This window comes from Schistocerca cancellata, chromosome 9, assembly GCF_023864275.1.
Source record: "Schistocerca cancellata isolate TAMUIC-IGC-003103 chromosome 9, iqSchCanc2.1, whole genome shotgun sequence".
Lineage (NCBI taxonomy): Eukaryota > Metazoa > Arthropoda > Insecta > Orthoptera > Acrididae > Schistocerca > Schistocerca cancellata.
The window spans coordinates 2,418,441-2,445,619 of NC_064634.1; the positions used below are offsets into that span (position 1 = coordinate 2,418,441).

At 44.3% G+C, this 27,179-nt stretch overlaps 1 protein-coding gene across 1 annotated transcript in view; it reads left to right on the forward strand.

Annotated features, from left to right (window-relative positions):
* Window positions 1–27,179, forward strand: part of LOC126100667 (uncharacterized) — a 210,734-nt gene that overhangs the window by 29,864 nt on the left and 153,691 nt on the right. The window contains exons 3-4 of the mRNA XM_049911287.1: window positions 4,199–4,779; window positions 17,973–18,195. Coding sequence (XP_049767244.1) covers window positions 4,199–4,779; window positions 17,973–18,195 — 804 coding nt within the window. The remainder of the gene's footprint in view (window positions 1–4,198; window positions 4,780–17,972; window positions 18,196–27,179) is intronic.

Here is a 27,179-nt window from a genome sequence, read left to right on the forward strand (position 1 = left end):
AGTTCTAACAAAATGGTGACTTGTTGAAACAAATGTCACTTTCTTCGCCCACAAAATCGAAACTGAAGCGTGTACCGAAAACAGACTTTTGAAGATATCGCAAAACAGGTCCATTTAGAATGGCGGCGTCAAACTCCAACCAGAATGGTATGTACAATTCTCGAGTTGTGCTTACCGGCAATTTGAAACACATATTTTCGAGAGGAACATACCTGAAGTCAGCGACCGCTGGACCGTACAGCAGTCCCTCCAGATCTCCGTGACCACTGGCGGCCTTGCGGGCGTCTTTGACAACTTCCGTCACCATCCGATGCCCTGCTCGCTGGATACGCTTTCCGTCCGCTTCCGTGCAGAGTTTGTACCAGGATGGTCTGACCTCAAATTCAAGCACGTTCATAATTTTCATAACGCCTGTCGGCCCTTCGTTGAAATTATGTGTCGAGTATGTTTTTCCCACTATGAATGGTTTTTGGAGGTACTTTTTCACAAATCGTCTTGTAACTCGACAATAGACTGTTTGGCAAGTTTGAGATGAACACTGCAATAAAGTAGACATCTCGGAGAAAGTATTAAGCATAAAAAAGACAATTTCAAATTTTCGCAGAGGACTACTCCCTTTTGAGTAAGTATGTGAATCAGGCCTGCGGTTGACCAAAGGCTGTGCACGCAGTCATTGCAAACAGTCCGTTGTGCATAACTTGTTACAGTCTTCAACTGAAAAGTAATATTAACGTTACAAATACCTAACAGCCAACAAGTGCTTCGACCATTTGTCGTCTGTAGGAGTGGGTTTATTCTGTACTGAAAATGCGAGGGTTGTTCAAAAAGCAATGCAACACATTTTATCTCCTCCAGTTTGGGTTGACAAATGCAGAATTTGTTTTGGCACACCGTGAGATATTCACGCCTTGGCCGCTACAGTTTCGTGAAGTTCCGATCGGTGGCGGCGCCATACGCAGCCTTCAAAATGGCTTCTGTACCGGAGGGGTGTTCCAAGCGGAAATCTGTCACGGAGTTTCTTTTGGCGGAAAACCAGAGCGTCGCAGATATCCGTAGGCGTTTGGTGAATACCTGCCGAGACCTGGCAGTGAATAAAAGCACGGTGAATCGTTGGGTGAGGCTTCTGCCATCATCGCAACGAGGTCACGCAAACCTGTTCCATCTCTCGCTTGCCGACCTGTCGCACTCAGCTGTGAATCCCGCAAAGTTGGAACGTGTGCACACTCTCATCCGAAGTGATCGATGGATCACAATCGGCCACCTCGCTCCTCAACTGGACGCCTCTATAAGAAGTACTGAACATTTGTGTCCGCTGGTTTCTCACTTCCTAAGGGAAGACCATAAAGAGCAACGAGGGAACTTCTGTGCGGAACTGGTTGAGCGTTGGAAATGGAAATGCCGAGTGGCTGGGGCCTCCCGTCGGGTAGGCGGTCCGCCTGGTGCAGGTCTTCCGAGTTGACGCCACTTCGGCGATTTGCGTGTCGACGGGGATGAAATTATGATGGTGAGGACAACACGACACCCAGTCCCTGAACGGAGAAAATCTGCGACCCAGCCGGGAATCGAACCCGGGACGTTTGGTATGACATTCCGTCGCGCTGACCACTCAGCTACCAGGGACGAACGGTCGAGCGATACGAGGCGAACAAAACGGCAACCCATGAAGCAGCTCCACACCACCTCTTCTCCGCAGAAAAAGTTGGGTCCTGATCCTTATCATGGCGACGGTCTTTTCGGGCTGCGAAAGAGTTAATCTGTTTGATATCCTCCATCATGGTGCAACGATGAACTCTGAAGTGTACTGTGGTTCCCTCGAAAAAATTGCAGAAATATCTTATGCGTGTTAAAGTGCAACGCCTCACACAAGTCTGTACACACAAAAGGAGCTGACAGCACTTCATTGGACTGTTCTCCCTCAGCCACCATCCAGTCGGGATCTCGCATCTTCCGACTTCCATCTGTGTGGTCCAATGAAGGATGCATTCTGCGCGAAGCAGTACGAGGATGATGGGGAGGTTACTGACGCAGCAGGATGTTGGCTCTGACGTCGACCAGTAGAGTGGTACCGTGCGTGTATAGAGCTCCCCCCCCCCCTCCCCCCTCAGTAAGGTGGCGTGAAGCCGTCGCATTGACCGGAGATTGTAGCGGTTCTTTAGCCTAAAGCTTGGGGTACTGGACTCCTGAGCAATACCAACCTCCTTTCCAAAAAAAATCTCTTGAATTGCCTTTTGAACGCTTCTCGTAAGGTCGGCTAACGAAGAAATTCAGTCAATATATTGCACGGGCGTGGACATAGTGAAGTATCAATGTGGTAGCTTTCATTCAAGGTATAATCTGTATATTGAGCTTTTTAAGAAACAATGGCCGTGCGGTCATAGGCGCTGCAGCCTGGAAGCGCGCGACCGCTACGGTCGCAGGTTCGAATCCTGCCTCGGGCATGGATGGGTGTGATGTTCTTAGGTTAGTTAAGTTTAAGTAGTTCTAAGTTCTTGGGGACTGATGACCTCAGAAGTTAAGTCCCATCGTGCTCCGAGCCATTTGAACCATTTAAGAAACAATTACTGAGCAAAGCCGCTTATGGAAGTAACTGCTGTTCTGGTATCGATTTAAACAGTCTACGGGCAGATTAGCGGCATAATACACTACTGCCCATTAAAATTGCTACCCCAAGAAGAAATGCAGATGATAAATTGGTATTCATTGGACAAATATATTATACTAGAACTGACATGTGATTACATTTTCACAAAATTTGGATGCATACATCCTGAGAAATCAGTAACCAGAAAACCACCTCTGGCCCTAATAACGGCCTTGAGACGCCTGGACTTTGAGTCAAACAGAGCTTGGATGGCGTGTACAGGTGCAGCTGCCCATGCAGCTTCAACACCATACCACAGTTCATCAAGAGTAGTGACGCGTATTGTGACGAGCCAGTTGCTCGGCCAGCATTGACCAGACGTTTTCAACTGGTGAGAGATCGGGAGAATGTGCTGGCCAGGGCAGCAGTCGAACATTTTCTGTATCCAGAAAGGCCCGTACAGGACCTGCAACATGCGGTCGTGCATTATCCTGCCGTAATGTAGGGTTTCGCAGGGATCGAATGAAGGCTAGAGCCACGGGTCGTAACACATCTGAAATGTAACGTCCACTGTTTAAAGTGCTGCCAATGCGAACAAGAGGTGACTGAAAAGTGTAATCGATGGCACCCCATACCATCACGCCGGGTGATACCCCAGTATGGCGATGACGAATACACGCTTCCAGTGTGCGTTCACAGCGATGTCGCCAAACATGGATGCGACCATCATGATGCTGCAAACAGAACCTGGATTCATCCGAAAAAATGACGTTTTGCGATTCGGGCACCCAGGTTCGTCGTTGAGTACACCATCGCAGGCGCTCCTGTCTGTGATGCAGCGTCAAGGGTAACCGCAACCATGGTCTCCGAGCTGATAGTCTATGCTGCTGAAAACGTCGTCGAACTGTTCGTGCAGATGGTTGTTGTCTTGCAAACGTCCCCATCTGTTGAGTCAGGAATCGAGACGTGGCTGCACCATCCGTTACAGCCATGCGGGTAAGATGCCTGTCATCTCGACTGCTAGTGATACGAGGCCGTTGGGATCCAGCACGGCGTTCCGTATTACCCTCCTGAACCCACCGATTCCATATTCCGCTAACAGTCGTCGGATCTCGACCAACGCGAGCAACAATGTCGCGACACGATAAACCGCAATCGCGATAGGCAGCAACCCGACCTTTATCAAAGTCGCAAACGTGATGGTACGCATTTCTCCTCCTTAGACGAGGTATGACAACAACGTTTGACCAGGCAACGTCTGTCAACCGCTGTTTGTGTTTGAGAAATCGGTTGGAAACTTTGCTCATGTCAGCACGTTGTAGGTGTCGCCACCGGCGCCAACCTTGTGTGAATGCTCTGAAAAGCTAATCATTTGCATATCACAGCATCTTCTTCCTGTCGGTTAAATTTCGCGTCTGTAGCACGTCATCTTCGTGGTGTAGCAATTTTAATGGCCGGTAGTGTATCAAAGTGAACTTGCAGGGAGTATGAGTAGAGCCCACTACTTGTAAGGAATTAGAGTTTTAACAACGGAGCACTTGGTCGTTTTTCAAACTAGACATCTAGCCTGGTTGCACAAGCGACGCACTTCAGCTGACTGTGTCTTTTTCTTTTCAGGCGATCTCAACGCATTCGAAGAGGTGGCGACGGGAGTCTTGGACTTGATGAAACAGTTCTTAGAATTTGCTGAAAAAACGTGTCACGGATTTCTGAAAGACGAAAATGTACAGAAGTTGCACAAGTCGGGCAAAAAATTTGACGTCATTGTTTTGGAGAATATCTTCACAGAATGCCTACACGGATACGCTCATGGTCTGAAAGCACCTGTGATCGTTCTGTCTTCCTTCGGGGGAACGGACTGGATGGCCGACACGGTGGGAAATCCGTTCCCGTATTCTTACGTGCCGAATCCATTCCTCGAGTTTGGCACGCACATGAGTTTTCTCGAGAGACTTCAGAATACACTTGTTGGGATAGTAGGAAAAATCGCCCGACAGTTTGTGTATCTGCCGAGGCTGGATTCAATTTTACAGACGTATCTGAAGGATCCGTCACTACCTTCACTGTCGGAAATCGAGAGGCAGACGTCGCTCCTCCTGGTTAACTATCACTTCGCCCACGGATGTCCTCGGCCACTTGTACCGAGCATGGTGGAAGTTGGTGGGCTGCACGTCAGGCAGCCAAAGAAGCTGCCCCAGGTGAGCCCTGATGACAGTAGCTTAACGAATCTGGATATGTTGTTTCATGAATTTTTATAATTTTAGCCATTGTATACATTCTGTGTTGATTAGCTTTCTCTTACAGTACCTCATTAAAATGAGTTCCCTCTGCCACTCCTTCTGGCTTAAATCCTTCTTATTGAAATACCTCCAAGTCCATACGCATTTACTAGCTTCACACACGGAACAGTTCTACGTAGATCATTTGGTTTCACTTACGGGATGTCTTTCTCATTATTAAAAATCTGTATGCTTATTTAAACTGGTGCACATGGTAAGAAGAAATCCTCAAACAGTAAAATTCTTGCGAAAGTATACATTGATTAACATGAGGAAACTCCACCCTTTTAGCTACGGTATTTTTTTTAACAGAGTCCTTTGCTCGTTTTCGACAACGGTTTGTGTGCCTAATTCGTTTTCGTCTGTATCTTAAGGGAGAAGGTGGATTTTTTTTAAAGATTTCTGGAAGCCTTCAGCTGCCATTCTGTTTATTTCCTGCAGGATTGTACAAAATCGGCCTTCGCCCATTTTCAAGTATTTTATGGATGATTTTTTAGTAGCAGATTATGTCATATACGTCGTTGCTCCTATGACGTCATGTTATGTTCATAAAATAAATCCGAGGTCCTCACGCTATTTTAGCTTTGCAACCGCTGCACGGAAGTAACGTGCTCCTAAAGTAGCGCCAACACCTCGGATTTATTATATGAGCATAACATGACGTCATAGGAGCAACGGCGTATGTGACATAATGTGCCACTACAAGATGAACCATAAAATACTTGGAAATGGCGTAAGGCCGGAATTGTACAATCGTGCAGGAAATAAAGAGAATGGCAGCTGAAGGCTGCAAGAAATCTTTCAAAAAATTCATCGCAGCTGCGGACCCTATGGCACTGAAAATTACAGAATGTGGAATGTGTTGGTCCGTAAACTAACCTCGTCGTCAAATGAGTCAATTTCGTTAGGCGTTTTAAAGTATTCAATATCAAATACTGCTGCGAATGTAATGTAGCGCGTTTTCAAACGGGTAACAAAAACCACAGAAATTATATGACTGTAGAAGAAAAAATTCAGACAGGAAATGCAATAAATACGTTCCGCTAGCAAAGACAGACCATAAGACTCCAACTTGGTAGACGATACAGCTGCTCCGCCGTGTACGGTAAAGCGCGCTTTGAGCGGCTGATTCGTGTTCATGCAGACCCACGGAGAACCTGTACAAAGAATAAAGAAAAGTCACAGCTGCGCGGTGATACTTCACTTGTTTCGCGATTACGATGGCTTCCGAGCGTTCACCTTGTTAGCAAGACACACTCGTCGTATCAACCACGCTCCAAAACTTGACGACATGATACACTACGCAACAGAATTAAAACACCACTTTTTCGGTATCCCGTACTTGCCTCCCACTAGGAAACTTGAGTCTGAAATTTGGCTCAAAAGCGCCAACAACTTTCCTTTGTAATAGCGCATAAGCGTGACGTCCTGTGACGTCACCCTCGGGCTCTGTGACGGTTCAAACAGCAAGGCGACGACACGTGCGGAAAAGAAAGAGGCCACAGCTCGGAAGTCCACAGGAGAACCGGGGCACCACACACACACACACACACACACACACACAGCAGAAAATATTAGGTACAGGCTCCCAGGTAGATGCTATTTTTCTTGACTTCCGGAAGGCGTTCGATACAGTTCCGCACTGTCGCCTGATAAACACAGTAAGAGCCTACGGAATATCAGACCAGCTGTGTGGCTGGATTGAAGAGTTTTTAGCAAACAGAACACAGCATGTTGTTCTCAACGGAGAGACGTCTACAGACGTTAAAGTAATCTCTGGCGTGCCACAGGGGAGTGTTATGGGACCATTGCTTTTCACAATATATATAAATGACCTAGTAGATAGTGCCGAAAGTTCCATGCGGCTTTTCGCGGATGATGCTGTAGTATACAGAGAAGTTGCAGCATTAGAAAATTGTAGCGAAATGCAGGAAGATCTGCAGCGGATAGGCACTTGGTGCAGGGAGTGGCAACTGACCCTTAACATAGACAAATGTAATGTATTGCGAATACATAGAAAGAAGGATCCTTTATTGTATTATTATATGATAGCAGAACAAACACTGGTAGCAGTTACTTCTGTAAAATACCTGGGAGTATGCGTGCGGATCGATTTGAAGTGGAATGATCATATAAAATTAATTGTTGGTAAGGCGGGTACCAGGTTGAGATGCATTGGGAGAGTCCTTAGAGAATGTAGTCCATCAACAAAGGAGGTGGCTTACAAAACACTCGTTCGACCTATACTTGAGTATTGCGCATCAGGGTGGGATCCGTACCAGATCAGGTTGACGGAGGAGATAGAGAAGATCCAAAGAAGAGCGGCGCGTTTCGTCACAGGGTTATTTGGTAACCGTGATAGTGTTACGGAGATGTTTAACAGACTCAAGTGGCAGACTCTGCAAGAGAGGCGCTCTGCATCGCGGTGTAGCTTGCTGTCCAGGTTTCGAGAGGGTGCGTATCTGGTTGAGGTATCGAATATATTGCTTCCTCCTACTTATACCTCCCGAGGAGATCACGAATGTAAAATTAGAGAGATTAGAGCGCGCACGGAGGCTTTCAGACAGTCGTTCTTCCCGCGAACCATACGCGACTGGAACAGGAAAGGGAGGTAATGACAGTGGCACGTAAAGTGCCCTCCGCCACACACCGTTGGGTGGCTTGCGGAGTATAAATGTAGATGTAGATGTAGCAGAAACGCCGAGTCGGTGCGCTGACTGCACGGCGACGAACCAGACGCCGTGGCCGAGGCGGTGTGGGGCAAGAAGGCAGCAGCCTTCTGCTCACTGCCCAGCGATGTTAAAACATCACTTTCACTAAACATTGCAGTCGTCTCTCACTCCGACGCATATGTTTGGAAAGAAAAAAAAAAAAAGGGGAGCACAACTCGGAAGTTCACTTGAGCTGTAAGGTGGGTTAATGATGTCACACCGGCACCACAGTTCGCCACAATTATGCCCAAAGCCACTGTGGACGTTTCCCACAGTGGGGAGGTCGCCACAGCCCCATCTTACCCACATTTGACCCCACTCTCTTGACGCCTCTGCAATGGAGGTCGGAACCTCAGCGCCCAGCGTTCAAGTTACTTTTTCCTCGTGGCTGGCCCCGGGAAACATTTCAGACACACAGACGCTCAGGATAGACTCGAAAACGCCTGAGTGGGCGGCATAAATGGTGACAATGAAACGATCCCTTTCCCTGGGGAGTTGATTCCCAGACATTTCGCCTTTTAAAACGACAGGTCGCAGTGTGTTGAGCTACAAGAAGACGTTATTGACAAACTTTTGACAGCGCTGACTCCCTCGGACGTTTCAGCCCTTCTCTAGTGACACTGTGGGGGTGCATCCGCACTCGACGTGACCGCACCCTTCTGGAGGGCACCGCAACTTTTGTCTCCCTTTCGAATCCAATTAACGAAATTTGAGTGTGATCCGAAGCGGCAAACGGTACTGGTGCTTTTTCAACCCTAATGTTTTCCACATTGATGTGGCCTGATGGTGTGGAAGCGCAACATTAACAAGTGCGTTCCTAATCCAAACTGTTGGGTTATGCGACCTCACTTTATACGTATTTAGCACGAAAAGTAGCCGAAAACCAACGTCAGAACTATTCATCAAACTCCATTACGTGCTTATCAATTAAGGCCTTGCTTATTAAATACATATTCTGGCGTTCCACGTGTTTGTTAGTTTATCAGCACATCAAAATACGAGTTAACTTCATGGGCGAAAAAGATACGTTCGAAATTATCACATTAACACGTCACATTAACATCGGTCTCAACTGAACACCTCTGTTAGGAGGGTCAATGTGGAGCTACATCAGCTGCTTCAGATGGCTACGGTGCTTGGTTCCTGTTGATGGTTTGGTAGGTGGGACTTCACAAGACATGGCCTGCATCTCAATAGGAAAGGGAAATTTAAACTGGCCGGAATGATAGCAAAACCTTTAAGGAGGGGGCACTGAAACTCATGGGAGTACTTCTTCTTCAGTCTAAGATCAGTGTCCAGTGATTCAACATAGAATGAAATTAAGCTTAATGAGAAGCTCAGACAGGCAGGTACTAGAGATGTTAAAATATCACAAGATTCTCGTAAAAATACAGAAAAATAATGTTAGTATGTTACAAGATTCTCATTAAAGCACAATGAAAAATAATGTTAGAATATTACATAAAATTATCAGGAGATTAAAAAACAAAGTAGATGAGCTTCTTGTTTGTTTAGAACATTTAGGGTGGAATAGATCTACTACGCCTCTCTGAACATCATTAGTCACAGATAAGGGAATGGTAAATGTAGGTGCATGTAAGCTTTCACCACATGTAAGAGGACACACTATGGAGAGAGGAGGAGTTGCCATATATCTTGAAATCTGTCAGAGCATGAAAAATTTAGAAACTAAAAAAATTTGTGTAGAGCAACATACAGAAGCAAGTGCATCTGAGCTTAAACTAAATAATGGTACTTTTATAATTGTTGTCATGTATAGGTCCCATGTGGGAAATTATTAACTACTTTTGAAAAAAAAATTGTATTCTTTCTTGTGCTATCTGTCAGACAGAAGAAAGCAAATTATTGTTTGTGGGGATTTCGCCGCCCGTAGCCGAGCGGTTCTAGGCGCTACAGTCTGGAACCGCGCGACCGCTGCGGTCGCAGGTTCGAATCCTGTCTCGAGCATGGGTGTGTGTGATGTCCGTAGGTTAGTTAGGTTTAAGTAGTTCTAAGTTCTAGGGGACTGATGACCTCAGAAATTAAGTCCCATAGTGCTCAGAGCCATTTGAACCATTTCTATGGGGATTACAGAGTAGATTTGCTGAAAGAGTGTGATAGAAAGCTTTATCTTGAAGTATTGCTTGGGTCTTTCAGTTTGACGTCTGTTATTGATTTTCCTACTCGTGTGGTACAGGAAAGAAGCACAATGATAGATAATGTTTTCACAGACCAAGATGCATTTAATCAAATAAAATCTTTTCCTGTTAAGAATGGTCTGTCTGATAATGATGCACAGATAATTACACTAGTTACTGTACTGACATTGCTCCACGTAGTAAAACAAAACAATCCTCCACAATCGTGCATTCTGTTAACGATTTAACTAATGAAAATTGTAGGGAAAGCTTGCAACAGTTACCTGCGATGAGATGTATAGGGAATCTCATGCTAATTTAAACTTTAACCTGTTTCATGATACCTATGTGTGTATATCTGGAAACGCTATCCCTAAGAAAACAGTGAAACATACTTGTAAGAAACCACCTAAAAAGGTATGTCTCAAAAAGGGATAAAAATATCTTGTAAACAGAAAAGGGAAATGTGTCTTGCAGCTAGGAGTAATGATCGAGAAACATTTAACCATTATAAAAACTACTGCACTGCATTAAGAAAATATATTTAAAAAGTCCAGAAGTAAGTGCATTATGTGTAATATTAGCACCTCTGATAATATAATTAAAGCAGTTTGGAATATTGTCAAAAGGGGAACAGGGCAACTGAGAGCACAGGAAGACTGTATTTATATCAAACTCAATGAAAAGTTTGTTAACAAGAAGTCAGAAGTAGAAAACATTTTTAATAACCATTTTTAAGTATTGCAGAGAAAATGCAATGCAGTATATCGAAGAAACAATACCTATGCAAATTGACAAAACTGAAATTCAACCCACCTCTCCTCTTAAATTAGGAAAATAGTAAATTCACTCAAAAATAAAAGCTCACATGTAATTGTTGGCATTTCCAAAAGAGTACTAAAAGCTTGTTCCCAACAGGTAAGTAGGATTCTCTGCCACATATGTAGTAGCCTACTGAAACAGCACATTTTTTTCAGATAGACTGAAATACACTGTCGTTAAACCATTGCATAAAAAAGGGGGATAGGTCTGAGGCTGACAACGACCACCCAGTCTCACTGCAGACAGTTTTATCCAAAATTCTTGAAAAAGTGATGTACTCCAGAGCAGTATCACATATTTGTAAAAATGAAGTACTAACATAATGTCAATTTGGTTTTCAGAAAGGCTGTTTAACAGAAAATGCTATTTATGCATTCACTGATCAAATATTAAAGGCTTTCAATAACTGAATGTCACTCATTGGGATATTTTGTGATTTCTCAAAGGCTTTTGACTGTGTGAATAATGAAATTCTTCTAGATAAGCTTACGTATTGTGTTATGGGTCAGACAGTGCACAAATGGTTTAATTGATATTTAGCTGGTACGATGCAGAAGTTTGAATTTAATAGTATCGATAATCTGCAAAACTCAGCAGAGTCCTCTAATTGGGGAGGTATCAAGAATGGTGTCCCACAGGATTCAGTCTTGGGTCCCTTACTGTTCTTTGTGTATAATAATGACTTGCCACTCTATATTCATGAAGATACAAAGCTAGTTCTTTTTGCTGATGATACAAGTATAGTACTCACACCCAACAAACAAGAATCGGCTGAGGAAGTTGTAAATAAAGCCATTTAGAAAATTATTGAGTGGTTCTCTGCAAATGGACTTTCACTAAATTTTGAGAAGACACAGTATATTCAATTCTGACAATAAATGAGATAACAACATTGATAAATATAGACTTAGAACAGAAGTCTGTTGCTATGGCAGAATATCCAAAATACCTGGGTGTATCTACTGATGAGAAATTGAATTGGAAGAAACACACTGATGATATTCTGAAATGGTTAGGTTCAGCTACTTACACTATTAGGCTTATTGCGAATTTTGGTGATAAACGTATCAATAAATTAATCTACTGCGCCTATTTTCATTCACTGTTTTCATATGACATCATATTTTGGTGTAACTCATCATTAAGAGAAAAAGTATTCGTTGTACAAAATCGTATAATCACAGCAATAGCAGGAGCCCACCCAGTCACCTTGCAGACATTTATTTAAGGATCTCAGGATATTCACAGTACCTTCAAAACATATATATATATATATATACTTATGAAATTTGTTATTAATAACAATACCAATTCAAAAATAACAGCGAAGTGCATAGCTACAACACTAGAAGAAAGGATGATCTTCACTATTCTGGGCTAAATCTGACTTTGATGCAGAATGGGGTGAATTGTGCTGCCACAAAAATCTTTGGTCATTTGCCCAACAGCACTAAATGTCTGACTGATAGCCAACCAACATTTAAAAACAAATTAAAAGAATTCCTGAATGACAACTCCTTCTACTCAATAGATGTATTTTTAGGTATGGAGTAGTAATTGTAAAAAAAAAATTAATTTAAGAAAATAAAAAAATTAAAAATTAAAAATTAAAAAATTAATGACATTTTGAAATGTATTCATGATCTATGGAAGAAGTAGTAATGTAATGTCATGTAATGGAATCTTACAAAGGGAGCCTTAATTTAACATCATTCCTCCAGTAGAATTAATCAAACATTTGAAAGCACAAAAGTAATAATAAAGGTTTCTACAAGTCAAAGCGAGAATAAAAATAATAAATTATCGGTCAGGTGTTACAAAACTTAGTGTAGAACATTAAGATATGATAAAATATAAGATCGTGGAAAAGAATTCAAAGTACTCAATGTATAGTCTAACTTACTTGAAGTACATCGAATGGATGTTGATGTGTGTGAGTGTGTTAGTGATGGTGGCCACAGACACCAAGGGGAGCGCTCCGCTCAAGAGTTGTCATCTTCTGGGGCAAAATCGTCGCCTGTTACGCTAGTATGACGTCGTACAGGAACAGCGAAGACATCATATCTACATATCACAAATAGCCCATCTCTCTTTCGAGAGATCAGAAGGACTACCTATCCATTTGAAACTTGATTTACACAGGGCGTTTTATCAACATACACTAACCCACTTTATGTTGATTCCTTGTATCAAAAAACACAGAAACATGTATAAAATACAGGGTCTGAAATGATTCAACCGCTTCCAAAGTTTTTGACTTGAAATGCTCTATTCAGCGACACACTGTAAACCTCTGGCGCTAAACTACTGACAGCTGAGGTAGAGAAAAGTGTTCACAGAAAAGTTACCACAGTACACGGCATTTCGAAGGCTCGCTTTCATGCAGAAGCAAATTTACCTGTCCTGCTGAAGGGTGGCAAACGAAAAACAATGAAAAGGACGTCTTCGTAGCAAGCTGTAATAACGAATGTAAACACAGAAATCACATTTTTCAGGTGGAAAGCGAGTAAGCGTTTATCCGGGAAGTAACCAAATTACTGTACTGAAGACGCAACCAAGCAAAAACCTGGTTCAATTTTTGATGCAAATGTAGAACATCAATCTATTTTTACACTACTGGCCATTAAAATTGCTACACCACGAAGATGACGTGCTACAGACGCTAAATTTAACAGACGGGAAGAAGATGCTGTGATATGCAAATGATTAGCTTTTCAGAGCATTCGCACAAGGTTGGCGCCGGTGGCGACACCTACAACGTGCTGACATGAGGAAGGTTTCCAACCGATTTCTCATACACAAACAGCAGTTGATCGGCGTTGCCTGGTGAAACGTTATTGTGATGCCTCGTGTAAGACCGTGGCAGCGGTTACCCTTGACGCTGCATCACAGACAGGAGCGCTTGCGATGGTGTACTCAATGACGAACCTGGGTGCACGAATGGCAAAACGTCATTTTTTCGGATGAATCCAAGTTCTGTTTACAGCATCATGATGGTCGCATCCATGTTTGGCGACATCGCGGCGAACTCATATTGGAAGCGTGTATTCGTCATCGCCATACTGGCGTATCGACACGGTGTGATGGTATGGGGTGCCAATGGTTACACATCTCGGTCACCTCTTGTTCGCACTGACGGCACTTTGAACAGTGGACGTTACATTTCAGATGCGTTACGACCCGTGGCACTACCCTTCATTCGATTCCCACGAAACCCTGCATTTCAGCAGGATAATGCACGACCGCATGTTGCAGGTCCTGTACGGGCCTTTCTGGATACAGAAATTGTCCGAGTGCTGCAAGGTCTGGTCAATGGTGGCCGAACAACTTGCTCGTCACAATACGCCAATCACTACTCTTGATGAACTGGGGTATCATGTTGAAGCTGCATGGGTAGCTGTTCCTGTACACGCCGACGAAGTTCTGTTTAACTCAATGCCCAGGCGTATCAAGACCGTTATTAAGGCCAGATGTTGTTGTTCTGGGTACTGATTTCTCAGGATCTATGCACCCAAATTGTGTGAAACTGTAATCACATGTCCGTTCTAGTACAATATATATGTCCAATGAATACCCGTTTATCATCTGCATTTATTCTTGGTGTAGCAATTTTAATGGCTAGTAGTGTCAGTAGTGGTAGTGTGGAATGGACGAAACAAATGTATGAAGCTTCCAATATCAGAATTTCTTCTGCTATGTTTCGTATACATCGCGTTTATACGGCTGCTGTATGTGCTTGAAGTGTAAACAATCCGTCAACAATACATCGCTGATGCATTGCACACTACATCACTGTGCGAGTGACTATGTCTTCCGGTTCCTCCTCGCACTCCTTCCTGAGGCTTCTAGTAAAGAGCTCTCGGCTGTGACCGCAGTGCCTATACTGATTCAGACTGCAAGAATATCATATTAAATACAGCAACTGAAGCAAAATTGTAGCCGCCGTTAAGTTATCGAAGAAAGAAACACTAAACAATCCCTTAATGACACTGACAGTTAGTTCTGGATGAGTTTCGGTATTTGAGCGAACTAACCTTTCCACCCTCAACCATCTTTGAATGTGTGTTGTCTGCGTTCAGAGTTGCCCACCCCACTGGCAGTAGAACTGAACTGATGTGTAATAGGATGAGTAGGTGGCGTGGTCAGGGTTGTAGGGCGCGGCTGGGCAGAAGAAGGTGGCTGTTTTTAGCGATCTTCCTCTTCATTGTTGGTTCTTACAATAGGTTTTCCGGTAGCTCAGCCCCACCGCTCGTGTCGTGGTGGAGACGTGCTGATGCTCGCAGGCCGGAGAACGCAACGCCGCGCTCGGTCAGCGGCTGCGCAGGCGGTAGGGGGTTAGCGGCACGAGGCCCGGCCCAGCACACCTCCTGCAGACGCTGTGGCCCGTGACGACGCCGGGAGTCGCCGGTGCGGCAGCGGGCAACGCCCTCCGCCGGCCGGGCCTCGGGGACAATGTCACTGATGACGACGACGTAACAGCGACCGAACGCCCAGTCGGTCGAACCGATGCCGGCGACCTTTTTTTTTTTTTTCTTTATTGATTTTCAATTCCCCCCAAAGGGGGCGGGCAGGCAGCAGCTTACTACGCTGCTCTACAGCCTACAGACTTGTTTTTAAATAAAGGAAGAAGAAAGAAACAAGGAAAAACAGGCGACAAAATGGCGATTTAAAGTGAAAAATGGCGTAAAATTGCGGAAAGTTAAAACAGAAAGCAAAGGGGGTTGGCAATGTAGATAAAAGACACAGGAATCAGACAAGTAACACAGTAGACACACAATTAAAAAACATGGCGACAGTCTGGTTTCTGTTCGCAAGTAATAAAAAGCACACCCAGCGACAGTATGATGGCTGTTCGCTACACGTCTCAAAAGACACAACACGGAGCACGCACTGGAAAAACACACTGTAAAACACTGCACGAAAGGCGGCACAAAGATGGCACTCCCGACCCGAGGCAGATGGGGGGGGGGGGACCTGGAGTAGGGGAAAAACAAGGAGGGAGGAGAGGAAAAAACGAAAAGGGGGGGAAACCAAGGAGGGAGAGGACTAATAAAGGGGGAGAAGGGCAGACGCAAGAGAGAATGAGAGGAGGCAGAGGAGGGAAAAGTAAAAGGACGTGGGGGAGAGAACTGGGCAAAGAGAGGGGAGGTGGGGAAGAAAGGGGATGGAAGGGGGGGAGAGGGAGCCCGGGAAAAGGACAGAGGAAAGCAGGGGGAGTGAGGATCAGAGTTGATAGGAGGGATAAATGGAGGGAGAGAGGGCATCATCCGGGAGGGGGAGTTGATGGAAGCGACCTTGGGAAACGAGATGTAGGGTGTAGAGATGGAGGGTAGGGGGGACACAACAGTGAAGACGTGGCAGGGGGCGGGGATGGGAGAGGAGAGGAGCAACCAGGGGGTGAGGGGGTTCAAGACGGCGGGAGGTGTAGAGGATGCGGATATGTTCGACGAATAGGAGCAGATGGGGGAAAGGAATGAGATCATAGAGGATCCCCGTGGAGGACGGGAGGCGTATACGGAAGCCGAGGTGGAGTGCATGACGCTCAAGGATTTGGAGAGACTTATAGAATTTGGGGGGGGGGGGGGCAGATATCCAGGCAGGACTGGCATAACAGAGGAGCCGACGACCACCTCTGATGCCCTTAAATAGTGTAGGATGCTGCTGGATCCACCGGCTACGCGGCGCCGTGTTTACTGGAACCTTCTCGATGAGTTGGCTAGGGCAACTGCACCACACGCGGTCCGCGCCTGCCTCATTCTGCTAGTGCTGCGTTCTGGCTGTTGATGGCTGCCGCGCACGTACACGCGTACCGACGCTCGTTGCAAAACTGTGTCACCTGCATAGCGCGCCGGCCAGCCTTCGTCCGCCGTCTGCCGTGAGGCTGGCGCATCGCGCACCGGAACACGCTAAATCTCAATTTCGCACCGTATTTCCTAAAAATAACCCCTTGTCCTCTGCAGATGTGACGGACATGTACAGGGTTATTACAAATGATTGAAGCGATTTCACAGCTCTACAATAACTTTATTATTTGAGATATTTTCACAATGCTTTGCACACACATACAAAAACTCAAAAAGTTTTTTTAGGAATTCACAAATGTTCGATATGTGCCCCTTTAGTGATTCGGCAGACATCAAGCCGACAATCAAGTTCCTCCCACACTCGGCGCAGCATGTCCCCATCAATGAGTTCGAAAGCATCGTTGATGCGAGCTCGCAGATCTGGCACGTGTCTTGGTAGAGGAGGTTTAAACACTGAATCTTTCACATAACTCCACAGAAAGAAATCGCATGGGGTTAAGTCGGGAGAGCGTGGAGGCCATGACATGAATTATTGATCCTGATCTCCACCACGACCGATCCATCGGTTTTCCAATCTCCTGTTTAAGAAATGCCGAACATCGTGATGGAAGGGCGGTGGAGCACCATCCTGTTGAAAGATGAAGTCGGCGCTGTCAGTCTCCAGTTGTGGCATGAGCCAATTTTCCAGCATGTCCAGATACACGTGTCCTGTAACGTTTTTTTCGCAGAAGAAAAAGGGGCCGTAAACTTTAAACCGTGAGATTGCACAAAACACGTTAACTTTTGGTGAATTGCGAATTTGCTGCACGAATGCGCGAGGATTCTCTACTGCCCAGATTCGCACATTGTGTCTGTTCACTTCACCATTAAGAAAAAATGTTGCTTCATCACTGAAAACAAGTTTCGCACTGAACGCATCCTCTTCCATGAGCTGTTGCAACCGCGCCGAAAATTCAAACCGTTTGACTTTGTCATCGGATGTCAGGGCTTGTAGCAATTGTAAACGGTAAGGCTTCTGCTTTAGCCTTTTCCGTAAGATTTTCCAAACCGTCGGCTGTGGTACGTTTAGCTCCCTGCTTGCTTTATTCGTCGACTTCCGCGGGCTACGCGTGAAACTTGCCCGCACGCGTTCAACCGTTTCTTCGCTCACTGCAGGCCGACCCGTTGATTTCCCCTTACAGAGGCATCCAGAAGCTTTAAACTGCGCATACCATCGCCGAATGGAGTTAGCAGTTGGTGGATCTTTGTTGAAATTCGTCCTGAAGTGTCGTTGCACTGTTATGACTGACTGATGTGAGCGCATTTCAAGCACAACATACGCTTTCTCGGCTCCTGTCGCTATTTTGTCTCACTGCGCTCTCGAGTGCACTGGCGGCAGAAACCTGAAGTGCGGCTTCAGCCGAACAAAACTTTATGAGTTTTTCTACGTATCTGTAGTGTGTCGTGACCATATGTCAATGAATGGAGCTACAGTGAATTTATGAAATCGCTTCAACCATTTGTAATAGCCCTGTAACGCGGCACCATGGGTATGAGTGCAGTTAATATTAAATCGTCCAACAAATAAACGTGTACCCATCCATTAGTTGTGAAAAATATATAGATATCCTGTTGAAATAGCTTTCCTTCTTCTGCAGGATATACAAAAGTTTTTAGACGAGGCCACAGACGGGGCGATATACTTCAGTATGGGCTCCAACGTGCAAAGTGCTCACTGGCCTGAGGAGAAGCGGTCCGCCTTCCTGAAGGTGTTTTCGCAGCTGAAGCAGCGAGTCCTGTGGAAATGGGAGACGGAGTCCCTGCCCGGTCAACCGCCCAACGTGAAGATCGGCAAGTGGCTGCCGCAGTCCGACATACTGGGTGAGTGCCGCGTCTGCGTCACACCAACTCTTAAAACCAAACGGCGACACAAGAAACAAGCGGCGGTGGACGTGTCAGCTTCTGTAAGTGTATTTCTTATTTATACGTCTACAAAAATTCTGAAAACATTGATAAGAAGAAGGGGCAGCATGATGGGACATCCACGCTATTTGAGGGAACTGTGGGGGATAAAAAACTGTGGGGGAAGTCAGAGACCGGAATGTATCCAATAAATTGTTGAGGACGCAGGGAGCAACTAGTACTCCAGGAATGAAGCGTTTGGCACGCGTGAGGAACTCGTGGAGGACCGCATCAAACCAGTCACGAGACTGACGAATACAAAAAAGAAGCACTAAATTCTGTTCCTTTTTCTGAGGCTGCAGTATCATGCGCCATGGCAGTGGACAGCACGAAAAGGGGAAAAGGGTCGTTTTGGGAGAAGAAAATGGACGACGAGGTCGGAACTGGGGGGGGGGGGGGGGGAGATTGACATTTCTTCAAAAATAACTTTTGTTTCGATATAAACTGGGTGTGGACTAGGATTATTGTAGATTTCCACCAGACTGGCCGTGCAGCTCTCCAGAATGAAATGATAATTAAATCAAGACCCTTTCGGAAGCTTAGCACGTTTTCAACTGTCCCCGTTCATGTATATCAACGCCTGTCAGCAGCTTAGGGTCTTGATTTAATTATCATTTCATTCTAGAGAGCAATTACAAGATAGAGTGGAGTTAGTTCTTCCACTGCTACATGCATTTTTCATTCATGGAATGGCGAATGAGAGAATACAGACCGCCCACAGTAGAGTCGAAGGCATTAGCATAAGCGACTCAGTTGAGATGGCACAACAAAAGGGCGCGTCCCCAGGTGGCGGATAGGAGAATACTCGGTAGACAAGCCGGGTAGGTGGAAAATAAAATACCACCGGCGGCCAAAATGACAACCAGAATCCATGCTGCGTCCAACTTGGGGCAAGCGGCGGTATGGTCGGCGTCTGTTCACCAGGAGGTGCGGCTGTAATCAAGCTCCAGGAAATCAAAATCCCTGGTTCTACACAACTAGCAATTAAGAAAATAATTTCTTCAAACAGATATCAGAAGAATTGTAAAGGATACAGATCCCATATATGGATATGTGTTACACAAAATTGTGAAGTCTTTCATATTAGGTACTACACATAACCATTCATTAGTATATTAACAGAATCTTCCGTCGGTTCTTGGTAGAACAACATTATAATAAATGAAAAGCACCAGTTTGCTTTTGTTCTACAATATTGTAGAACAAAAGCAAACTGGTGCTTTTCATTTATCATTCATTAGTACTTAACTGTCTCCCTAGACCTCTGTTTGACGAAATTATTTTCTTAATACGATTACCTGGTATATGAGTGTTTTGTAATAACGTCATTTCACAGTCCTCTTGAACATACGCTGAAATTTATACAAATTCTTAGTTAGCGCAATATTAATTACATATTCTAACACATTATTCTGAGGTACTGATTTTCTTTTCCATTTCGTCACTACAATCTAAGTTGATGTCTACATTTGCTACTATATCTTTTCATCTTACACACAAGACGGTCCAGACTATATACACCGAAGTGCCAAAGAAACTGGTATGGGCATGCATATTCGAATACAGAGGTATGTTAACAGGCAGAATACGCCACTGTGACCGGCAACGCTTATCTAAGACAACAAGTGTCTGGCGCAGTTGTTAGATCGGTTACTGCTACTACAATGGCAAGTTATTAAGATTTAAGTGAGTTTGAAAGTGGTGTTACAGTCGGCGCATGAGCGATGGGACACAGCACCTCCGAGGTAGCGACGAGGTGGGGATTTTCCCGTACGACCATTTCACGAGTGTACCGTGAATATCAGGAATCCGACATGGCTGCCGCCGGAAAAAGATCCTGCAAGAACGGGACCAACGAGTACTGAAGAGGATCGTTCAACGTGACACAAGTGCAACCCTTCCGCAAGTTGCTGAAGATTTCGATGCTGGGCCATCAACAAGTGTCAGCGCACGAACCATTCAACGAAACATCATCGATATGGGCTTTCGGAGCCGAAGCCCCAGTCGTGTACCCGTGATGACTGCACTACACACAGCTTTACGCCTCACCTGGGCCCGTCAACACTGACATTTCACTCTTGATGACTGGAAACGTGTTGCCTGGTCGGTCGAGCCTCGTTTCAAATTGTATCCAGCGGACGGACGTGTGCGGGTATGGAGACAACCTCATGAATCCATGGACCCTGCGTGTCAGCAGGGGGGCTGTTCAAGCTGTTGGGGGCTCTCTAATAACGTGGGGCGTGTCCAGTTGGGGTGATAAGGGACCCTTGATACGTTGAGATACGACTCCGACAGGTGACACGTACGTAAATATCCTGTCTGATCAACTGCATCCGTTCACGTCGATTGTGCACTCCGATGGACTTGGGCAATTCCAGCAGGACAATGCGACACTCCACAAGTCCAGAATTGCGACAGCGTGGCTCTAGGAACACTCTTCTGAGTTTAAACACTTTCGATAGCCACCAAACTCCCCAGACATGAACGTTATAGAGCGTATCTGGGATGCAACGTGCTGTTTACAAGAGATCCCCATTCACTCGCACTCCTACGGATTTATGAACAGCCCTGCAGGATTCACGGTGTCAGTTCCCTCCAGCACTACTCCAGACATTAGGCGCGCCCGTGCGCCGTCGTGTCGCGGCACTCCTGCGTGCTCGCGGGGCCCACTCGCGGTATTAGGCATGTGTACCAGTTTCTTTGGCTCTTCAGACGCCCCAGGCGAATCACACTAGAAGAAATATAGTAGCAAATTAAGACACGAACCTAGATTGCAGAGAAAATATGGAAACTAAATTCAATACCTCAGAAATACGATTTGAGTTGCCTTTGGAACTGGTCACGTCGAACATAGATGACTTAAGAGTAGCAGGGAAAAGATTAGAAGGCATTGATAAGTTCATAGATAAAGCACAGCTCGATATCGAATGAGACAAGACGGTCCAAACCTATTACATTGCTTCCTACGTGAGTATATGTTTAGTTATTTTAGTTATTGTATTTGTGTGCTATTCAAAATGTGTAAAAATTGTATAATGATCCTGATGGAGGAAACTGCTGTCGTTCCATTTGTGTAATCACGACTGTAGTGACTGCACCAGAGCCAAGTAAGCTGTGTTTACCAGCAGGGGACGAGGAAGTGGTTGTCTATGAGAAACTACCAATACCCTTGGATGATAGAGTGTTTATAAAAAAATAGACGTTGATATGATGTTTTCATAAAAGTGTAGTAGAAGAAACAAAAAATGAAAAACTTTAATTGTGTTAACGGCAGTTTGTGTAGTGCCCATTAATGTACTTTTGGGGGGAGGCATCATGGCCTCTGAATATTTCAGTTGTTGTTGTTGTTGTGGTCTTCAGTCCTGAGACTGGTATGATGCAGCTCTCCATGCTACTCTATCCTGTGCAAGCTTCTTCATCTCCCAGTACCTACTGCAACCTACATCCTTCTGAATCTGCTTAGTGTATTCATCTCTTGATCTCCCCCTACGATTTTTACCCTCCACACTGCCCTCCAATACTAAATTGGTGATCCCTTGATGCCTCAGGACATGTCCTACCAACCGATCCGTTCTTCTAGTCAAGTTGTGCCACAAACTTCTCTTCTCCCCAATCCAATTCAATACTTCCTCATTAGTTATGTGATCTACCCATCTAATCTTCAGCATTCTTCTGTAGCACCACATTTCAAAAGCTTCTATTCTCTTCTCGTCCAAACTATTCATCGTCCATGTTTCACTTCCATACATGGCTACACTCCATACTAATACTTTCAGAAATGACTTCCTGACACTTAAATCTATACTCTATGTTAACAAATTTCTCTTCTTCAGAAACGCTTTCCTTGCCATTGCCAGTCTACATTTTATATCCTCTCTACTTCGACCATCATCAGTTATTTTGCTCCCCAAATAGCAAAACTCCTTTACTACTTTAAGTGTCTCATTTCCTAATCTAATACCCTCAACATCACCCGACTTAATTCGACTACATTCCATTATCCTCGTTTTGCTATTGTTGATGTTCATCTTATATCCTCCTTTCAAGACACTGTCCATTCCGTTTAACTGCCCTTCCAATTCCTTTGCTGTCTCTGATAGAATTACAATGTTATCGGCGAACCTCAAAGTTTTTATTTCTTCTCCATGGATTTTAATGCCTACTCCGAATTTTTCTTTTGTTTCTTTTACTGCTTGCTCAATATACAGTTAATTTTAGTTAATAACAGGAAAAAGTCACTGATCAATACTTGTTTCCGGTGCTTAAGGCCAAGTGTACATTAGTTCACAGGACGGGTGACAGGAAGAACACTCGTTTCTGATAGAAACTGTAGTCAGCTGTAATAAAAGTAACGTCCTGAGGATAGGTTCTGGGTGAATCTATAGGAAATTATGTGACTCTGTATGTATAAGACGATGTAGTTGTTCGAACACCTCACGTGTCATTGTGTTTAACTTGCTACTTAGACAGACCATTGCTGCCAAAAACAACTCTCTGTTACCAGTCGCCAACAAGTGACCAAGGGTATTCTACTCCCTCTCATCTCTGCTATAAAGTTTGATCAGGGTAACTACAACAGCACGTTAAACTCACAATGTCGCCACGTAGCTGACACCGACCCTATACTTATAAACTGGACCTTCCCATCGTCTGGTCTCCTGATGGCACTACAGAAAATATTCGCCATTGCTGATATCAGACTTTATGGAAATGTAGTATACTGAGAAAGTTCGTTTATGGCAGAGGGAGCTACGTGCTACGTCACTGTGGAAAACCCAGAAGCACAGCCGAGAACGGTTATAACAGGCTATAATCATAAACGTGAGACACGTAACCTGCTGAAAGACAAATCTACCGACAAACGACATAGTTTGCTTCGTATTCTTGATGCTGTGCAACAGCTGTTCCTCGAGTGAACGAATGTGTGTGAAGATTAGTAGGGTTTTCCATACAAATGTAGGGCACTGGAAGACGTTTTTATGGAACAGTAACGTCACTCTTGGATATGTGTGTGTGTGTGTGTGTGTGTGTGTGTTTTGTACCTGATGGCTTTGCCGTCCACTTTGTTTATGTGGTATATGTTTCCGCAACAATGAAAGTCAGTATATGTGATGCGAATATCTGCTGCTTTTCTCTTGGTTTCCTTTCAGATACCTTGCACATCTGTGGATATTTTTGTAGAATGGAGAGTACATCACATGTCCTATAGCTATAATGCCCTAGATGGAACAATAAACAACAGAACTGTGGCCTTCTTTCATATCAAGTATTCATAAGTCAGAAGACAGATCCTGGTAAACAACATTCAGTCCCTATCAATAAAATGTTGTGACGTTACTAGAGTGAGATACCATAAGTGCTTATGTGTAAGATGATTATTGCTTGATTGGAGTGCTGTGTAAATTGTTGCAGTTTTTCACAATCAAAAAATTATAATGGTTACTTATGAAAAGCTTCGGTGCGATTGTTCCAAAACTACGGTTTGTCAGTATTCTACCCACGAATCGAGAATCACTGTGCATGGGTTTCTTGTTTGTTTTGATCGGACTCTATGATCAACATACAGTATCTTTAGTATGTTTGTGCGATGTGTCAGGTCAGATCGCCTAAAAGGTCATCCACAAGTCTTAAAGGTATTTCGAGAAGAGTGGAACCAAGTTCGGTCTGCACTGTACTGGCAGTAGACTGGTGTCCAAAATTAGAGCAACAAACCGCTATTTCCCCGACCTGTGTGTAATTCACGATATAATCATACAAACTGTCGGTAGATGCCCGTACGCTCACGTTCTGCCTGGAAGCTGTCATTCCAGTCAACGGACAACCACTCCAACAATGACGTCACGGCACCTATAAAACGGGGTAGTGTTTGCCGGGTAGTCCCACACCCACAGTCGCCGTGTACACAATCACAGACGGTGCAGTATGGCACAGAGGAGACGCCTACCAGACACTTTGAGGTGGAAGGCCTTAGGAAGAATAAAACCAGGGCAGTCGCAAACTGATGTAGCCGGATGGCTCAATGTGAATCGTTCCATTGTTTCTCGGATATGGGGACAGTTTATAGACACCAATACTGTATCCCTAAAACCAGAGCAGGATCGACCACGTGTGACATCAGAATTGGCTGTAAGGGCAAGACGGTACCGTGTTGGTACTGCGCGGTAACTGGCATCTGATCTCGCAGCATCCACTGGACGTGCTGTACCGAGGCATACGGAGTACAGAAGTCTTCGGCAGAGTGGCCTTTATTGTCGGGGACTTGCTGTATGTGTACCTGTGACGCGTCTTCACACAAGGGAACGTCTAGAGTTGAGTCGTAAACTGACCCCTGGACGCTCGAACGGTGGGCCAACGTTCTCTTCACGGATGAGTCCCGATCTGGTCTGGAGAGTGACTCCCAAAAGATTCGGATCTAGAGGGGACGTGGAACACGATTTCGGGACCCAAACATTGTGGAAAGAGACCGAAAAAATGGTTCAAATGGCTCTGAGCACTGTGGGACTTAATATCTGAGGTCATCATACTTAAACCTAACTAACCTAAGAAAATCACACTCATCCATGCCCGAGGCTGGAATGGAACCTGCGACTGTAGCGGTCGCGTGGGTCCAGACTGAAGCGCTGAGAACCGCTCGGCCACCGTGGCCGGCCGAAAGAGACCGATATCGAGGAAGATCGCTGATGGTGTAAGCAGGGGTTATGTTGACCACTGGAACATATCGTCATGAAATTTTACGGGTGAATCGGCGAGATTTAATTGCTGTCAGGTAGCGTGACGAGATCTTGAGACTTCACGTGCGGTTACTGCGAGGACTACGTATATTAATGGACGATAATGCTCGGCCTCATAGAGCACGTGTGGTTGAAGTTTTCTTGCAAACGAAAGATACTGCACGCAAGTTGTACCGTGCTCGATCTCCGAATTTGAATCCCCTAGAGCACATGGGGGGTGCACTTGGGAAACGGGTTGCACCACGCCCCCATCCACCAACCACTCTGCAAGATCTGGAAGCAGCGCTGCGGAAAGAATGGGCGTTAGTGCCTCAACATGAGATTCATGACATCATTCACAGCATATCCTGTCGATGTCAAGCCTATACTGATGCCGGAGGTGGTCAGATCCCACACTGAGCACATTAACCAGCTGCGTGCCAATCCGTTAAGTTGGAAAAAACGAAGAAAATTTTTGTCTTACGTTACGCTTGTTGCAATTGTTTACGTTCTGTATTCTTTACACTGTTTCTAGTATCCTGTCACCTGTTTATATTGTTTTGTGGAAAAATAAAGGCAACCTTTCATAATTTTCCTTTGTTTCTTTAGTTTTGGACTCCAGTGTAAGTGGAGTGTTTTCTATGAAACTTCAGCGCTGTAAAGCAGGAAAGGAGTTCCTGCATTTCATGGCTGTCGTATTTTGGATACCGAGCGGGATAGCCGCGTGGTCTTAGGTGCCTTGCGACGGTTAACGAGGCTCTCCCCGTGGGAGGTTCGAGTCCTCCCTCGCATTAGATTAGATTAGATTAGATTAATACTAGTTCCATGGATCATGAATACGATATTTCGTAATGGTGTGGAACGAGTCAAATTTTCCAGTTCATGACATAATTAAGTTAATTTAACAACATAATTAAGTTAATATGACAACTTTTTTATTTTTTATTTTCTTTATAATTTTTTTGTTTGGTTCATTTTCTTTTTTTTCTTAATTTATATCTAAAAATTCCTCTATGGAGTACACGGAGTTGTCATTCAGAAATTCTTTTAATTTCTTCTTAAATACTTGTTGGTTATCTGTCAGACTTTTGATACTATTTGGTAAGTGACCAAAGACTTTCGTGGCAGTATAATTCACCCGTTTCTGTGCCAAAGTTAGATTTAATCTTGAACAGTGAAGATCATTCTTTCTCCTAGTATTGTAGTTATGCAAACTGCTATTACTTTTGAAATGGGTTTGTTTGTTAATAACAAATTTCATAAGAGAGTATATATACTGAGAAGCTACTGTGAATATCCCTAGATTCTTAAATAAATGTCTGCAGGATGATCTTGGGTGGACTCCAGCTATTATTCTGATTACACGCTTTTGTGCAATAAATATTTTATTCCTGGGTGATGAATTACCCCAAAATATGATGCCATATGAAAGCAACGAGTGAAAATAGGCGTAGTAAGCTAATTTACTAAGATGTTTATCACCAAAATTTGCAATGACCCTTATTGCATAAGTAGCTGAACTCAAACGTTTCAGCAGAACATCAATGTGTTTCTTCCAATTTAATCTCTCATCAATGGACACACCTAAAAATTTTGAATATTCTACCGTAGCTATATGCTTCTGATTAAGGTCTATATTTATTAATGGCATCATCCCATTTACTGTACGGAACTGTATGTATTGTGTCTTATCAAAATTCAGTGGGAGTCCGTTTACAAGGAACCACTTAGTAATTTTCCAAAAGACATTATTGACAATTTCATCAGTTAATTCTTGTTTGTCAGGTGTGATTACTATACTTGTATCATCAGCAATGAGAACTAACTTTCCCTCTTCATGAATATAGAATTGCAAGTCATTAATATATATTAAGAACAACAAAGGACCCAAGACCAACCCTTGTGGAACCCCATTCCTGATAGTTCCCCAGTTTGAGGAATGTGCTGATCTTTGCATATAATGAGAACTGCTTATTTCAACTTTCTGCGCTCTTCCAGTTAGGTACGAATTAAACCATTTGTGCACTGTCCCACTCATGCCACAATACTTGAGATTGTGTAGCAGAATTTCATGATTTACACAATCAAAAGCCTTTGAGAGATCACAAAAAATCCCAGTGGGTGGTGTTCGGTTATTCAGATCATTCAAAATTTGATTGGTGAAAGCATATATGGCATTTTGTGTTGAAAAAC